This window comes from Pinus tabuliformis, chromosome 4_2, assembly GCF_031772625.1.
Source record: "Pinus tabuliformis cultivar Carrire ecotype Pingquan chromosome 4_2, CPIR1, whole genome shotgun sequence".
Lineage (NCBI taxonomy): Eukaryota > Viridiplantae > Streptophyta > Pinopsida > Pinales > Pinaceae > Pinus > Pinus tabuliformis.
In genome coordinates, this window is record NC_142304.1 from 1,057,014,258 (window position 1) to 1,057,033,793 (window position 19,536).

Genomic DNA, 19,536 nt, shown 5'->3' on the forward strand with positions numbered 1-19,536 from the left:
TGAATATTGATATGGGATTTATCTGATTGAGTTACAATGGCATGTATATAAATACAGATTTAAGGAATGAGTCATACCTTTTGGGAAACTTCAAACAGGATGAATTATCATTATCATAACATAAATACAAATTATGACCTATGACTTTGTTATAAAAAAAAATTGCTTATAAAATTATGACATTAACGTTAATATACCCAGTCTTGGCTTAACTATTAGGGGTTAAAGGAGATCATCTTGGAGAATAAAGATAATATTAAAAATACTATTACTACCAAATTTAAGGACAAATTGTGGGATGATAAGGAGCTAGAGGGGAAAAAGAAGCTAAGGTATTATAAGGAGGTGATCAACCCCACTCTTGCTAACCAGAATTATCTCTTTGTCTTAACCAGTGCTAAGAAAAAAATGAACATTGCAAAGATAAGAACTAATTCCCATGAGCTTCGAAGTGAAACCAGGCATTGGTCTATTCTCAAAACATTTTGGGTTGAAAGAATCTGTCGACTATGCGATACTAAGAGGGTTGAAGATGAAAAGCACTTTCTCTTGGATTGCCCAGCTCTTACTCACATCCGTTCTCATTTCCAAAACATCTACCACACTACCAACCTTCTTGACTTGTTCAGTTAGCAAAACTATAATGATCTAGTGTTAAGTTATGGTATGTTCTATGCTTCGAGCAATTTACTTTTCTTTCTTACTATTATTTATAGATTAGCAATCACATGTGCATAAGTAAAGTGCAGATAGAACATTAAACGATCAACAGAAAACAAGCCAAGATAAAAGACACAAGATGTGGCGGCTAGCCAGGGACAAACCCACAATGTGTGGGGAAACCCTTTGATCAAATCTTCTTTTATCTTCAAAAATTCAGCAGAGAGAATTAGTACAATAAATCTGATTTATATCAGCAGTAGCAAACACTAGATTAGCAACATCAGCATTAGCGGCTTCATCATCAAAACTAGGGCAGTCGATATCTCGCAAACAGACCGTCGGATCGGCTTTATTCCACCACCAAAAAATGTGGCCTTCAGAGGAGGTCCAAATGGACCAATAGCGCAGTTCAGAGGAGGAGATATGATGGTCAACACTGGTCAAACTTTGGATTTGCAGTTGCAGCTTCAGGTTCAGCAACTTCCTTCCACATGTGTGAGAGAGAGTCTCTTTTCTGCATAGTGGAGAAGAGCCTCTTTTCTGCGGAAGAGAGAGAGAGAGATGTGATGAGATGAGTGAGTGCAAATGAGGAAAAGTCCTCCTGTATTTATACACAACTGTTGATGTTTGAATAGATGCGACTGTTAGGCTTCTGAGCCTACATGAGTTGTAGGTCGGCTTGATAATAATTCCATAATCAAAATAAATTCATATCTCCATACATACTTATTAGAATTGGATGATCTTTAGATCAATCCTACACCTCTCGACGAGAGGAATCTAATAAAAATATTATCAGCCATGAATAAGATGACCCACGTGGAGTTTGGCCCTAGTTGCCAATTTTAACATCTAGGAATGCTTCTTTCCCTCCTCTTTGATTGTAGAACTAAAAAATTAAAAAGCCTCAATTAATATCTTTCTTTCTTAAGGTCTGATAGACCTCATTGGTCTCAACGGACATTAATCATTATCATGATCACCATTACAAATTTAGAATACCTCACTTGTAATCATTGGCGTGTATCTTTGGATTAAAGTTGAATTATGGATCTTTTGAATATAATCATTTGACAATCATGTTTTGAATACTGAAAATGATGATGCATGGATGAATCTCAGCTTGAATGATTAGGCTGACAACATGATCTTATAGTTGAGATCCCTTCTGTTATATTGAAATCAAGGATTGGTGTTTCAACCGTCCACATCTTTCGGCTGAGATACAACTTATGGCATTAGGTTTTCCTACTTCAATTGAGTTGGTGACGATCTCCTTATCCATGGTTTGGATTTTCATCTCAGAAAAATTCCCTAATTCAACCAGCTCAGTTAAGGTTTCTTTGTCAACAAGTTGTTTCTAGACTTTTTGTTGTCTTCTTCTAATTATTTAACTTTTTGACTACTAAAAATGTAACTAGTGTTAATCTTCATAATGTAATGTAAAACAATCATTGATGTATTTATTATATTCATTATTATTTTCAGTTTTGGTCAAAGCATGTTCTTCATGTTTATAGAGTCAAAAATAAATTATTTTGAGTCAAAGAAAATGTACTCGAGTCATGTCCCATTTGCACATCTGTAAGAAAAAGAACTTTAATTTTTTTTTGAATCAAAGTCCACCAAAATGTACAAGTCAGCCCTCCTTGGAAACAAGTCAGCTCAGTGCTCCAAGAGCTGCTTGTTCGATCACTTTGAGGCACACACTCTCATCATCATATACATCTTCTGCACCCAATGAAGGAATAATAGACCAAGAAGAGGGAGAGAACCAGCTCGCACATGTGGAGAAATTTAAGTGAAAGAAAGGACTAATTTCAGAGCTTGTTACAGGCCCAAATTTTCAGGGGCCGAAATTTCAGAAAAGTGACCAGTTTGACCTTTGTTGACTATTGAATTTGGAGGTGACTTGGAGGAGGGTTGGACTTGGAATTTTGGTGGTAGCTTTGGTCTTGGTCTTGAATATCTCATTTTAATCTGATTCTATAAGAGAGTGATTGTTGTTGAGTTTTCCCCCTTGTGGGGTTTTGCCCTAGCTTGGAGCCTAATTTTTGGTGTCTCTTGTCTCTTGTGAATTATGTTCTATATATTTTGCCAATGTGTAATTGTTTGATGATATAACTCTTGATTTGGGGTAGCATCGGATGCGCTCTAGCCACGAAAATTGGTGGAGAGGCTAAGGCACATGAGATCTCCAATACCCAAAAAGGGTTTGGGCAAATTCTAAACAATTTGGGAGATATTAAAATAATTAATATTTTTAATGGAGTCCCTAAGTCTAAACTTAGGGAAATTAAAATATTAATGTGAATTAATATGAAACTATGTTAGAATGGTCCAAAAGTCATGGATCGAGTCAAATCTTATCTTAGCCATCGATTAGGGACTTAATCTCGGCAGTTGATTTGTCAGCGAGAAAAGTATAAGAGGAGGCTTGAGGGTCACTTGGAGAACACACTGAGGGAGACCAGCCAGTTCAATTTCTAGAGTGGGGTTAGTTGAGACATTGAACTAGTGGTCTGGTAAGCAGTCAGGAGGCAGCAAGTACAGAGCAGAGAGGCGAGATCAGCCACTAGAGATCAGCATTGAGGCAGGAGAGGTAAACGCAAAGGCAGCAAAAGACTATGCAGTCATTAGCTGGGCCTGTGTGGGTGGCGCAAAGAGGCCCAGGGCTGACACAGTCAAGCAAGGGCTAGCGTAGAGGGTTTGAGAGCCACACAAAGGTGAGTCGGGCTGACGCTAGGATTGTGATAAGTGTTGGAGAATTATTTCTCTCAGCGGGTAAGCCAGTTTGGCACCCTGTTGCACTGAAGAATTGATGAATAATAAAATCCTCCCTTGCTGCACTGGTTTTCCCACAATGGGTTTTTCTGGGAACTGTTGTCCAAAATATATGTGTCAATGTGTTAATGCTTGTGCATTGTTTGTTTCTATATTATGGTGTGATATCTGCAGTAGTATTTATTTTAATGTTTATTGAAGTAATTTCATAAATAGCTTATTGTGGAATAAGTAGGAAAAATAAATCAGTTGTTGCAATGATAGAATTTTTTCAATAACTACGCAAATAAATACTAAGAAAAATTATTCATATTAGTCACAAGTAAATGATAAGAAATTATATCATCTATCTGAATTTCAACATTCACTTCTACAAGTAGATTTTCATTACGACTTCTCAAGTGAGAAACTTCTTCCTTGTTGTTAGATAAATATTTACTAGTACTTTTAATCTCTTCCTTGAGAGCTTCAATTGTGATGTGATTCTAATATCTATTGATGAAGCTCTTTTATTTGTTGTTGAAATTGGTGGACTTTTGCATCTTGGCAATCAAGTATCAACTTCCTTTGGGCATGAACCAGTGTTACTGTAAGCATCCTCCTATGGGGCACTCCCACCCCGAAACTATGCTCCAAGCAAGAGTGTTAATTTTAGGTATGTTCTATTAGAGCAATTTGTTTCAATTTTCATAGTTAGCTCCATATCTTTTCCAAATTAGCAATCACATCAGTGTTAAAGTAAACTGCAGATAGAACATAAACATAAATTGCAAAAGAACAAGCCAAGACAAGAGGACACAAGATGTGGCGCCAGCCAGGGACAAACCCCAATGTGGGGAAACCCTTGATCAATTCTTCTTTTATGTTTTTCAAAGTTCAGTAGAGAGAGAGAGATAGTACATTTACAACAGAAGTCAACACTTTGACTTATCTAGATATGAGCATAGATCATCTCCTATAGTGATGATACATGAGATCCGTTGAAGACATTCTGCTTCAACTGATTCTCCAAGGTGACGGCTTCACCTAACATAATGTTGCAGCTTGTACTCATGTTGCATCCGTCACTGTGCTGCATCTAGTCATTGAGCTGCTCCCATCTGCTATCATCATGCTGCCCTTTACTAACATGCCCATCATGCTGCATCTTTCATCATCATGTTGTCTCATTCATCATCATGTTGCCCTTTACTAACATGCCCATCATGCTGCATCTTTCATCATCAATTGCACCTGTCACTATGATGATCATAATTGTACCTTACTGTATTGTATGATTATGATCCTAGTCTCTTTGATGAGACTGACACTCTTTACTGAGGTGATCATTGTTTCTTTCATTACTGCATATTGGAACATCATTTAATACTCCACGTCACTGTTGTACAAGATGTTTGTACTGCCATAAGGATTTCACCGAGATCTATATCTCAGGACTGCTGTGTGAGATAACACAGTCCCTTCGTCCGAGATTTTCATCCAACTGAGATCCTTACAAGTATGTCGAGGCCATGTGATATGCCTATACAGATCTTAATGTTAAGACATAGACTTCTTGTAATTCTGATCACTATTTGTATTATGCAATAGATACGTTACTTGGATCATCTTCATACTACTATCCAATATGCTTAAGCAGCTACAGAAGAACCATCGAGATCTGGTGTCAAGACTGCTTCTTTCCATAAATAGCCTTGGATTTTACCACGTTGTCACCTACAGCTATGTGGCATTAACACAGATCCTTCACGCTGTAGTATAACTACTTTGCTATGGCTAGGTCCAACCTTCTAGCTATTACTTAGGGTCCCTTTCAAGCTGAGATTAGGTCTCTTCTAACTGCGGTTTTAGGCTTCCTTTTAGGGCCTCACAAATTGTGGCTAGGTGTGTTGTGTAAGGTTTTTTTATGACAACAAATAGAAGCCTCTAAGAACTGCGTATGTGACTCTCTTGACAACAGATTATGTCTCATCTTGAAGTTGCGTGTTAGGGTCTAATAGACTATGGATTTATTCCTCTTAGAGCAGCGGATAAAAGTCTCTTCTTTAGCAGTGTTTAGGGCTTCACCTTACAGCAGATTAGGGTCTCTTCTAGACTTGCGGCTAGGGTAACATCTACTGCAGCTAGGGCATTAGCTACTGTGGCTAGGGCATCATTTACTTAGTCCAAATACGTGGAGAGGAGGAGATCACATGAAGAGTGTGTGTCTCAAATGACTTCGAGTCCTCTTCTATTTATACTAAAACGTAGATGATGAATAGACATGACTATTGGGCTTCTGAGCCTACATAAGATGATGGTCGATTTGACAATTTGTTTTATAACACATAAATTCATAACTCCATGAATACTTGACGGAATCGGTTGATCTTTAGATCAATCCTACACCTCTCGATGAGAGGGATCCAAATAAAGATATCAGTTGTCATAAATAAGATGACCCACATGGAGTTTGGCCCTAGTTGCCAATTTTAACAGAGTGTCCAGGGAGTGCTTCAAGCCCTTTTGGTATGTTCCCTGCCACTATTGAGGGTGTGACACTCCCTTGGACACTCTCCAACCCCAAAACCATGCCCTCTAAGTGCTCCCTCTCACATTCCCATGAAAATGAAGAAAAAGGCCATTTTCTAAAAATTTGCTTTTGAACTTTTTGATCTTCTTACTTCAATTAAATTATCATTTCATAACCTTATCCAAGTGGCCTATTTTGTTAAAAATTAAAAAAACTCTTTGATCATGTTGATAGTTGGCGGATAGCCTATTTCATTCTATAAATCACAGGCCTACTTCCTATTATATATCTTTAGAATTTGTATGTCAATAATTGATAGATGGTTGATGCTTGAATGGTGAATCATTAATCTACCATGGATGACATTTATAACTTCATAATAATGTAGCAAGATCTCCTCTTCTCCAAACAATAAATATAGGGAGCATTGCCCTTGTGCCCTCCTCCAAGTCATTTCCCCAAAGGGAGTCTTTTGTTTTTATCTTTTAAACATCTAGCAATTCTTGTATATATCCAACTCTTATAATAGCACTTCATTCTTTCCTAGTGTGGAAAGTTTAAATCATAGATCACATCTATCTTTGGTTTTTATAAAGTTTTAATCATAGATCACATCTATCTCTAGTTTTCATAGGAATGGTTGTTACACTCACATAGTGTATTGATACTTGTGTACTTAGCAGTCCCATTGAACTATTTGTGGTAATTTGTTGGACATTATTGGAATTATCTTATCTATAAGTAGTACAAATCAGTGTTATAAAACTCCGACTCCAACTCAGAAACAGTCGAGGGTCAACTTCGACTCCAACTCCGACTCAGTATCGACTCGGCCTGTTTGATTTCAATGACTTGGTCATTGTAAAAATACATTAAATATTTATTTTTTTATAAAAACATAATTTTAAAGATTTTCATTCATGTTTCCAAACACAAAGCTTTAGAATGTAGAGAGAAGACAACATAGGCTCATGAATATATCCATTATATCAAAATGGCACCCAGTGCACTGACCAAGACAAAGTTCATACTTAGCCACCAATGCCAGGATCCTTTTCTGCCTCAGCCTAAGGACAATCACTAGACTACAACAACAATAATACCAATTCTCTACCCCTAATGAAGTCTCAAAACCCTTGATTTAATTCTGGTCAAGCTCCAAAACAATCGGAGGTAAATATGTATTTATTAGTGCATTGCTAGAACGTTTGCCTTTCTAAAAACATTGTACGGCTCAATGCATTGTTTTCTAATTCACGCCACTAGGATAACCATACTTCATCCTTGTAATTTTCAAAACTTTCTCACAGTGATAGATTACTTTAGGGCTATAAATATGCAATAAGCAACAACCCAACCATTGATATGTAGGAGGTGGAACAACTTTTGACAAATGTGCTTCAGGATTTTTGTTAAAGAGCGCAGCCAGACGAGTCATTACCGAGTCGGCCGAGTTGTTACCGAGTCGATTGAGTCAACCAAGTCAATGACCGGATCGGTAATAACTCGGCCAGTCATTCCATTTCGGCCACCGAGCCGACCTGGCCAGGCATTTGCTCGGTCTGACTTGACCGAGTTGGAGTCGACTTGGCCGTTTTTTAAAACAATGGTACAAATATATATTTTCATATATTCTACAATAATTTGGCATTCTACATTCTTTGTAATATAAATGCATTATTATATATACAATAATCCCAAGGCTTTTTTGGAAATGGTGCTCCCAGCGTTCCCACTCCACTCCTATGCTTTGGAAACCTTGGTTTGAAAATTTTGTATCTTTTCAACTGGTGTTTTGTTCAAATTTCTTAATTTATCTTCTAAACCTTCATAATTTTGTTGATGATTTTTTATTTGTGTTGCCCACAAAAAAATATTCTAAAATAATGTCCTGCAACTATTTTCTTGGTTACGTGCTCTAATGCTATTTAGTTTTTATCCAAATTCATGGTGAAAGTACCAAGGGATTTTATCTAAGAGTTTCCAAGAATTACATCAACGTCATAGGTATCTATGACTTTGATTTTGATTTCCTGAAAATATTAATTGACACCTAATTCTAAATTATCAATCTCATCGATGTCCTTTTGTATTTTAGTTTTTTTAAACTTCATCATGATTTGTAATCTGTTTTTCAACTTGGCATCAATAAATTTTTCTTAGGAGGGGTTTATGGCAATGCTTACAACCTCACTTTGGATCATACCTTGCAAACGTACTAAGTTGTTGGGTTCAACAACAAACTTGGAAGTGAACTTAGTTTTCGATTCCATTGCCGACTTTGGAAATTTCAACTTGAAGTGATATCCTTGCTTGATAACTAGTGATTGAACTTGTAAATTGTGTGTAGCTCAAGTGGTTGTGAGGAAAAATGTCATTCTCCCCACCCGGATTCAAACTTCAAACCCACTTTGTGACATGTTTTCTCGTAGTGAGCCAATTGCTGATGATCTATATATGATCTATTTATAAGTTGTTGACCTGAATTTGGCCCTGAAGAACCCTAGCTTTACCCTGGGTACTATCCTGATCTTCTAAATGAGGTGAAGTGCCCAAGACGTTTCCCTCAGGATATATTACATAAAAAATAAAATAAATAAATAAAAACTAGTGACTACACAAGGTGAAGGTCCCACAATATGACATAGACTTGATCTTTTCTTATACTTAATCCCACCTTTTCTTATAACATTTTTTTAATATAATACCCTTGGAACCCTATAATATATCAGTGAGATCAAGAAATTTGATACTAACTTGATTTTTTACCTTTCTATAATCACCTCAAGGAATATTAACTTTGTTTTGCCACCCTTTGCATAAAATTTAGTATTTAGCACTTAAATACATGTGTTTTTCCAAAACGATTCATTTCCGTCCACAAGATCTCCTCTCAAATACTTATACATTGGACTTCCCATGATATTCCATGGAACATGAAGATGTCATTAGGTGCATGGAAAACAGTTCGACTGAGAATCAGAAACCCTCAAACGAATGCTCTTAATCTTGGAAACAACTGAATTTCAGTATGCCACCTTGGGATTTAATAACCCACTTATTATTTTGTTCACTGACATGCAGCAACAATCACCCTCTTTCACCACACATTGGATCTCTTGTTTTCTGATTCTTTCAATGTTGCTTCTTCCAGGGGCTGCTACACTTTATTACCCCTCTTCAGCAGTTGTAGATGAGAGCATGGATTCCACCACATACTGTCCACCACCTGAACACTTTAAACATGGTTTTTTTGGACAGCTCGTGTATAGATAGTTTTAATGCAGATTTATGTATGTGCACAGGAAACATCATGTCACACACTGACATGCTGCAAAAATTTCATTGTACAGTACCTATGACCACAAGAGTCTTAATGATCAACAGAGCTTACAGGAGATAAGGGATGGTTCAGTCTATTTGGAAATTGGTCTCTGCTGATACATATCAATCTAATCCTAGTGGAATATAAGCATGTTGAATGAACATTGAATATGCAGAAGTGTGCAGCTTCAAAACTAAACTATGCAGATAGTAATAATTTTTTCCAAGTATTCTGTTAAAATGAAATTGACCACAGGACAGTGAACACAAACCACTTTCATACATCTATGAAATAGATAGCCCATAAGATCCATATTGAAATAGCAAATATTTATTAAAATATATATTGATGTGGAATTGATGTGGAATTGATGTGATTATTGAGTTACATGGCGTGTATATATATAGACACAATGAGGTGAAAAATCATACCTTTTGGGAAAAGGGATGACTAATCATTATTACAATATAAATGTACATTATCACCTATGACTATTATTACATAGTAATTGCTTATATATTATTGCATTAATGGCAATATACCCTAAGTATATTACACAAAACAAAGGTAATCACTGTGTCACCAGATCTGTGGGGTCTGAGGTGAGATCTGCAGATCCATGGTTCCAATCCAGATCCAGATCCACCAGGATACATGTAGGATCTTCCTTGCAGCTGAAACCCTTTTGGCCAGAAATGGATCCTGCTTGGAAGGAACAGATCACATGCCAAAATGCAAATAAGACATTCATACCCTGTCCTGTGGGCCCAAATGCCTGGATTTGAAAGCTAGTTTTTTCCTTGTGCAGGGTTCTTGACACTTGTAGGAACACAAAGACCTTGCCCCTCTGACTAAGAATCCGCATGTGAGCATCAAATTAAATGAGCACTTGAACAGTGAGAAGTTAAGATTCAAGAACACAAGCTTTGGGCTAACTGAGAACATGGGTTAGTCGGATTTGGGCTGGGTGAGCTTTGGGCTGAGAACATCGGCGAGTGGCTGAGATCGTTGTTGTTGGGTGGCTGGCACTTATATTTTGTGGCAAATAGACTTATCCCTGGAAGCAGTGACACACTGGCAGCACTGAGCAGTGAGAAGGTATTTTACCATTTTCCAATGTCCATAACTTATTAAACTCTGTTTTTTTAATCGCTGATTCTGCTAACTGTAATTATTTTTCTAATTCCAATGCAAATGAAGGAATATTTGTCTGTATTAAGCTAATGACCCCGATAGCTTAACTGTTGGAATATTGGATCTCCTTAGTGATTAACTGCTTGTATTAACTTAACATATCCTCACCATATCTGGATCCTGGCTTTTCAAAATCTGGCAGATCTATATCCAAATCTGGATCTGTGTCCATATCCTGCCTCCTGGTAACTTAGTTACCATATGATGCTATTCTAGGTCAGGTTGCTTCCTTCCTGCTCACTTTTGACAAATAAACAAGCTAGGAATTGACATATATTTTAAGGTTTGCCTAGGATATACTAATAAATGACTTGGAATTTTAAAAATATATAGGTGTAAAGTGCAACATACTTGAACAATGAAAACTAAATAATGATTTCTCTCTGTTAATTCTACTGGCATCCACATACCTGAAAATAATCTGCATGAATGTGATGTGTCAAAACTTTTCTGAAATGCAAGCTCAAGGTTCCTGTTAAGTACTTTGTAGTGGATAAAAATGCTGATTGAAGAAGACATAAGATAAGGTTTTCGGCAATTAGGCGCAAAAATACAGGTGTGCGCCTTAAAAAGGCAGCCCGAAACAAGAAACCTTGCACCTTTGCCAATCTGTTGCTTAAAGCAGTTCTCAACACCTGCAAGCATCTAGCACATGTCAGGGCATAATGCATCTTCAAATAAGGAATACAATCCAAGGCCAAAACAACTGACACCAAATAAATTATGAAACAGAAAAACATAGGTCAAAGAAGTGCAGCAGATGTTGCACACAACCCCTAAAGCAGGGTATATAATACTATTCTAAACTTTAAAGTGAGCTCTCAAAGACAAGGAAATTTTTCTCAATGAAAAAGGACCATTATCACCCATACAAATACAAGATATTGTAGTTGTGATTCTTACCACTATTGCAGCCAAAAATAAAATGTTGTGTGTTCCCTTTCTACCTATCTGTGCCAATAGAATCCCTACTAATGCCTTCAGTGATTTCAGTCCATTTTTCTTTCGCCGAGTTTTGATAGTTATAGGATTATTGGCTCCATTTTGTATTGGTGTTTCTCTCTCTGTAGCAGTTCCATTTGAATGATCATAACGTTCTTGTCGAAGATGTCTACTACGGAAACTTGATTGTGCGTATGCAAGGCCACCTCCAGCAATCAGAGCAGTTGCTGCTACTGCAAGTGCTTTCCTGCAAAAATATAGAATAAGCATTTGGAACCAGATAGCATGCACATAAAGCAAAAGGCTAGTTAGGGAACTCACTACAGAGTTACAGAAGATGAACACTTTCCTATGTTTCACAATATATGAGCATTAAACATTGTATTATAATGGTTATGATGTTTCACCTTCCTCTTAAAATGATAAATTCTGTACTGTACTGGTTACATTATATTGTATTTTACTCAGCATAGTAATTTTTTCTAGTGGTTAAATAGCGTGACATTAAGCCATTTAATTAATTTCTATACATAAGTTTGGTTGTCACCACCCTACGTCTCTCTCACAACAGAAATATAATTGTGTATCTCATTGAAATATAATTGTGATTCTCTTCTCTCTACAACTGTTCTGCATAAGTGCATGTGCAATCTTTGTAAATGAAAATTTACAATTGCCGATCAAACAGAAAAACACGGGTAAAAAAACGTGAACATGTACAAGCAAATGGAAAATTAAGTTTATCATTCAAAGCTTGTATGCAGAGTGGCAAATTTGAAAGCAATAGTAGATGAAAACAATGACAAAGAAGTAGCATATATATGTTCACTTCTCACAACATAAAGCTAGGTCTGTCTGCATCTCACTGAAGGATGCTCAGAGCAAATAATATCTTTTAAAGAATAGAGTTTTGGAAAAATTATAAAGCCCATAATTATCTTACATTTATGCTCCGTATTCATAATGCTCTCTTAACTTTAGACATCCATATCCCTAGTTATTGAGTATATATTTCATAAATTCGTTCTAGAATGGACCTATGGCAAATAAATGGGATGACAAATTAGAAGGATGGGCAGAGTAGGGGTGAGACATAAAAATGGGATAGAATTAAGGAAGAGATCCAAGAGCAAATGTTAAAATTGGCAACTAGGGCCAAACTCCATGTGGGTCATCTTATTTACGGCAGCTGATATTTTTCTTGGATTCCTCTCGTCGAGAGGTGTAGGATTGATCTAAAGATCTTCCCATTCCAACATGTATTCATGGAGATATGAATTTATTGTGTTATGTGACAATTCGCCAAGGTCGGCCAGCAACCAAATTACCCCCACTTGACCTCAACATTGCACCATAAATAGAGGTGGCCTTGATGTCATTTGGTCACTCATCTCTTGTGAACTCTCTCCGCTTGTCTTTGGGTTTTGGTGGTAGGAGATATCTAAAGAGGAAAAGCTGCCCTAGACGCTACCAAAAGAGACGGCTATGCGTAGTCCTAGGTGGAGACACCTCTACACAGTTAAGGAGGGTTTATCTACGCAGCAAGGAGAGGCCTTCTATACACAGTTTAAGGAATTCATATGCTGTCCAAAGCCGCAGTCAAGGAGGGTTCTTTACGCAGCTAGAGGAGGCTTCTATCTGTGGTATTTAAGGGTGACCTAGCTGCAGCATTTAAGGATGCCCTAGGCCGCAATCAATGAGGGTATATATGCAGCAAGGAGGGACACTTATACACAGTGAAGGGTAGGCCTTAAACCGCAGTCTCAAGAGGCTTTCATCTAGCCCTAACCGTGGTGAAGGAGATCTATTCGCAGCTGAAGATACGCAGCCCTAAATGCTCTAACCGCAGGCCTAATCCGCAGCTATTGTATAGATGGTGGTCTAGTTGCAGGTGTAAGGGATAATCGTTCAAATCCTGAAACGATCTCCTCAAGTGCAAGTGGAAGTTCTTCTTCTATTTCCCTTGGAGTTTCAGTCATCCGCCTCCAAACTTAGATATTCTACTAAAACAGCCGAATTGCTAAATTTACCCGGAAAATAGCAGAACTTCACTTACCCGGAACCGAAAGGAGTTAACACCCCATTGAAAAACTTCTCGGGTCCACCTTTTCCACAGTCCTCTACCTCTCTCACAAAACCAAAAGAAAACAAAGCTCCAGCTTATAATTTCTCAGGTCCAAAATCTGGATTAACCCGCATATACTTTTACCATGCAACCACCGTTGGATCGCGGCCTCCACAACGAACGGTTACGATCATCCGGACTTCAACAGAATTAAGCCACAGTTGAATTGCTCATTGGGTCCAAAAATTTTATTAACCACCATTCACTTTTCCACGTGATATCTGTTGCGATATCCGTTGGATCTCGCTCCTCTAATCGGACGGCCCAAATCAACTGCACTATTAACCCAGTTTGATAAAATATCGCGTCCGGTTTTGGGTTAAACCTTGACGCTAATTTGCATGCGACTACCGTAGATCTAACGGTTCTGTCGATCGGACGGTTCTAGGCTTCTTCGGTTTTCCTCACAAGTTTATCAGACTTTTTCCTCCTTTCGCTATGATTTTAGCACTTCTGCCAGGTTTAGCTCTTCACTAATGAATTCAGAGTTTAGCTAATTAAAGTTCCAAGGGTCGAAACACATTCGACTTAACTTAATACACAGTGAATGAGGAATTTAAACACGAGAACACCAAATCATACAGAACTCTAAGTTTACAGGCCAAACTGGAATTCAACAATACACAGAGATATTTTGAAGGAATTCAACCCTCCAAGATTTAACCTTTCATGCATAAAATACACAGAGATACAGAGATATTTTAGTTCTTTTACAGTCTAATACTCCATAACCAAATCCAGCGAAATCTCTTACAATAGTTCAAAACTTACATAAATACTTTACATCCAACAATCTGATCCTCAATCAATGGATCGAATCTATCTAATCCTAGATAAATACCTAAACTGCTTGATATTCTCCTTGAGAATCTCAACTAAGTCTAAACTACTTGGATTAATTACAAAATCCTTCAAATACCTATATTCTAGCTCAATTCCTTTCTAGAAAACTTTGTAAATTGACAACTAAAGGATCCCACTCCTTTGCTTGTAAACTTTTTTTGGATTTTTGGAATAAAATGAAGTCTTTTGTCTTTAAGCCTCATGCTCCTGCATCAATAGCCCTCATCCACAGTCCAAACAAGGAGACTTTAACATTGTCATATCTGGCCCTTATCCGCTGTAAGGAGTATCACTTATCCGCAACAAGTGTAAGGTCACTCAGTCGCAGTCAAGGAAGTTTGAACACTGTCCAAAAGTGACTTGAGGTCTCAAGACGCTATTAAGGAGTCCTAAACACAGCCAGATTCACAGTAGATGACAGTGTTGTATCAAGGTCATGAATAGGCATGTATTCAAGATTTAACTAGGCCTGTTGGAAGAATTTATAAACTACAGCTAGCTACTTTGCTAGGCTGCAAGCAATAACACGCAGCTAAGGCTGTCCTGAGGTAACATTGCAGTGTGTATTGACTTCAGGTGGCAACGTGGATTAGGAGAGTCACTCCTTGGTGGATTGCAGCCCTTGAAGGGGCTAGTTGTCTAACAGTGTGGAAGGTTACAGAGTTTCTCCTTGTGCCCTATCTAGAATTACAGGAGCAGGCATTCAGAGGAATATTGTTGCTGCATTGATGATCATCTAAAAGGATAAGTTACAGTACTCCTTGTGACTATTTGAAGTCTGATTGATGCTACATCCTAGAACAGTCATCATTATCAAAATGATGGACTTACTGTTGTTATACAATATCTAATTTGTATATTTGTACTATCTCTCTCTCTACTGAACTATTGAAGAATATAAGAAGAATTGATCAAGGGTTTCCCACATTGGGGTTTGTCCCTGACTGGCGCCATATCTTGTGTCCTCTTGTCTTGGCTTGTCATCTGATGTTGATGTTTATGTTTATGTTCTATCTGCACTTTACTATCATGCTGATGTGATTGCTCATCTGGAATTGTTTTGAGCTAAAATGAAAAATTGAAGTAAATTGTTCTACGCATAGAACATACCTAAAATTTACGTGGTACCAGAGCTGAGGTGAAGACAAAGCCCAAGCAAGATTGAAAGAGCAATCACCGAAGACAATTGGAAAGGACAAAAGGCTCAATGGGTTCCCCATCCCACTTCACGGCTGAAGACAAGCTCCGTGAAAAGTCTGACTTTCACAGATGAAAGATGTCTCTGGATCTGACATTGGAAGAGCAAGAAGTTTTGGATTTCGTGAAAAGGTAAAACCCCTGAGCCTCCATCAAATGCACCAGTTGCTACAAAGAACAAGTACACTAAGGGCAAAGTCAAAGCGAAGAAGATTATCCGAGATTCAATTGACAAGCGTCTAGTGGCCTACATTTCCGAGTTGAACACCTCCAAGGATATCTACAACAAATTGGTAAGCTTGTTTAAGGTTAGTGATGCAAATCAAGTTTTGTTTCTCAAAAATAAGTTAAGGATATTAAGAAGGGCAAGGATGAGGATATGCATTCCTACTTCTTAAGGATCATTCAGATCAAGAATGATCTTCTATTGATTGGAGAAATCATATCTAACAGGGAACTTACTATCACTACCCTTGGAGGACTCCCTCCCGAGTGGTATATATTTAGAACCACTATTCTCAATAATGATAGAATTCCAGGGTTTGAAGAATTGATGTCGAGATGCATTTAAGAAGAAACCAGCATGGTGGAGCAGGAAATGCCTTCTAATAGAGGCAACCCTACTGCTCTCTCCGCTCATGCCAAAAGGAGAAATAATGCAGGATCTAAAAGGCATTTCAATGGAAAACCCGGATCTAAGGGTGGAAGGAAAGGCAAATGTTTTGCTTGCAATAAGTTTGGCCACTATGCGAGGGAATATCCAAATAGAAGGGACACATCACATGATGATGATCACAATCATTCCAGGGGCTACTTTAATGATCGAAGGAATGGCAGGTTCAATGGCAAAGGAAAAGACAATGCAGGACATCAGGGAAATGGTCGACCCTCCAAGAAAGCAAGGAACTCTAGGTATGAAGAATCAATTATTGTTTCTCATAAGCAAAAGGAGTATTATCTTATAACGGCCCTCTCCTCTAACTCTACTCCAGACGCTTTGGGAAATTGGCTTATTAATAGTGGTGCTTCAAGGCACTTCACCAAATTCAAAGAAGCGCTCTCTAATCTAATAGAGGAGGAAACAAACTTGGAGATTATTCTTGGAGACTATGCCACCTATCCCGTAAAGGGTGTAGGAAATGTTACTCTTCAATTGAACAAGGATAACACGATTCATTTACAAAAAATTCTTTATGTACCCGATCTCAAGAAGAACTTGGTGTCCATTTTGACAATGGAAAACAAAGGTTACAAGGAGGCATTCATCAATGGAAAGGTACGTGTTTGGAAAAGGAATTTTAAAGATGCTTTTACTCTTCGGTTCAGGGTTTGCAATTTGTATCAAGTTGCAAGAAGTCCATTGGGGACCATGTCGTGTGACACATCTCTTCTATGGCACCAGAGGTTTGCGCATCTTCAATGTAAGGCCCTACCTGATGTGAGACAGATGGTGACAAGGATGCTTGAATTCAAAGAAGAGCATGAAGGTACGTGTCCGAGATGTACCGAAGGAAGACTTACAAGGGGACCATTCACCTCATGTAATAGCAAGACCACAGATGTGGAACAAACAGAGGAAATTGAGATTCATGATCAGGAATCTCATGTATGTAGGTTGGAGAAAGCTCTCTATGATTTGAAGTAAGCATCTCGTGCTTGGTTTGAGAGGATTGTCAGCTATCTAATGAAGCTGAGATTCACTAGGAGTGAAGCCAAACCAAACCTTTGCTTTAAGGTTGTGGATGAGGACGATCTCTTTCTGACAGGTACAAACCCTCTCATTTGCAAAAGTAAGAGGGAGTTGGATTCCGAATTTGGAACGCTGGACTGCAAGCCTGTGACTACCCCAATGGAGCTTAACTTAAGAAGTTATGCGGTAGTGTTGTCAACCCTGATTTGGAAAATGCCTCTGAGTTTCGTCAACTCATAGTAGCATTGATGTTCTTAGTGAACTCTCGCCCGAATATATGTTTTGCAGCTAGCATGTTGAGCCCATATATAGTTGAGCCTCACTGGATTGGTGCCAAGAATCTTTTGAGATATCTTCAGGGCACAATCTTTCATGGATTGAGATACACTGTCAGAAATGTGAAGTTGCATGATTATTCTGATGTTGACCGGGCAGGCAGTGTGGAGGATCGCAAGAGCACTTCTAGGTGTTGGTTCTCTTTGGGTTCTGCTTCGATATCCTGGATGAGCAAGAAGCAGAAGTCGGTTGCTTTGAGCACCGCTGAGGCTGGATACATAGCTACGAGTATGACCTCGTGTGAAGCTGTCTGGTTGTGGAAGCTCTTCAGTGAGTAGTTTGGACACATGTTGGATACCATCGTGATCTTTTCTGACAACCAGAGTGGGATTCGATTGTTAAGGAATCCCGTGTTCTATGATCGCTCCAAGCATATAGACATCAGGTACCACTTTATCTAGGATATGGTACAACAGGGAGCAAAAAGGCTCCATCTCTCTGGGACTGATGTGCGGTCGCCGATATTCAAACGAAGCCCCTGGGAAAGATAAAATTCATGACCTTCCGAAAATGACTTGGAGTCATGGAGAGACCCTCTCCTAACGGTCCTGTATGATATGGACATTGAGCTTTGGGAGCTCTGGTGGGCTTGGGGGTACTTCTTGGAGCGATGAGCAACCATAGGGTGAGTGGTTCAACTTTCCCCTAGTGGTTTGCTATGTAGGCAGGATGAGTGGTTCATCCTTCTCCTGTCGAGACACAATCATAGGGTGAGTGGTTCAGTCTTCCCCTAGTGATTTGTTGTGTACAGGGTGAGTGGTTCAACCTTCCTCTGGGATACCCCTGGCGACATGTAGGCAGGATGAGTGGTTCATCCTTCTCCTACTGAGACATCCTACCCATGCAATATGGGACTCATGGGAAGTACCTCTCATCTGGCCAATGAGCAAGGAAATGAGGATAGGGACCATAGTACTACTGATGGATGCATCGTGTAGTATTGTACTCCCTATGCTAGGATCATATTGATCTGCGATCAATTGGAACTGACTTCACGTCAGTAAGAGTGGTATGACACACTCTCTTTATCGAAACTGACTTTGGGTCAGTAAGAGTGGTATGAGACACTCTCTTTTATATGGGACTAACTTCAGGTCAATGGAAAATGGTATGATACATTCTCGATCACTTCTTCTTCTTCATAGTTCAGCAGAGCGTAGCAGTGTAGGGCATTGCATTGATGACAGAGATAGTACGAACTGGTAGATGGATTAGCAGATGGAGTTCTCCCTAGTTGAGAGGGAGTGTAAAAAATTGGCAACAATAGCCAAACTCCATGTGGGTCATTTTATTTACGGCAGTTGATATTTTTCTTGGATTCCTCTCATCAAGAGGTGTAGGATTGATCTAAAGATCATCCCATTCCAACATGTATTCATGGAGATATAAATTTATTTGTGTTATGTGACAATTCGCCAAGGTCAGCCAACAACCAAATTACCCCCACTTGACCTCAACGTTGCACCATAAATAGAGGTGGCCTTCAAATCATTTGGTCACTCATCTCTTGTGATCTCTCTCCACTTGTCTTTGGGTTTTGGTGGGAGAGATCTAAAGAGGATACGCTACCCTAAAGGAGATACCCTAGCCCTAGACGCCGTCAAAAGAGAAGGCTATATGCAGTCCTAGGTGGACCTCTACACAGTCAAGGAGGGTTTATCTACGCAGCAAGGAGAGGCCTTCTATATGCAGTTTAAGGAATTCATATGCTGTCCAAAGCCACAGTCAAGGAGGGTTCTTTATGCAGCTAGAGGAGGCTTCTATCCGCAGTATTTAAGGGTGCCCTAGCCGCAGCATTTAAGGATGCCCTAGGCCGCAGTCAATGAGGGTATATACGCAGCAAGAAGGGACACTTATACACAGTGAAGGGGAGGCCTTAAACCACAGTCTCAAGAGGCTTTTATCTAGCCCTAACCGCAGTGAAG

At 38.8% G+C, this 19,536-nt stretch overlaps 1 protein-coding gene across 1 annotated transcript in view; it reads right to left on the reverse strand.

Moving 5' to 3' along the window:
- Positions 1 to 19,536, reverse strand: part of ABCD1 (peroxisomal ABC transporter 1) — a 263,688-nt gene that overhangs the window by 235,151 nt on the left and 9,001 nt on the right. The window contains exons 4-5 of the mRNA XM_089424535.1: positions 11,382 to 11,667; positions 10,889 to 11,113 (exon numbers count right to left, since the gene is read on the reverse strand). Coding sequence (XP_089280661.1) covers positions 10,889 to 11,113; positions 11,382 to 11,667 — 511 coding nt within the window. The remainder of the gene's footprint in view (positions 1 to 10,888; positions 11,114 to 11,381; positions 11,668 to 19,536) is intronic.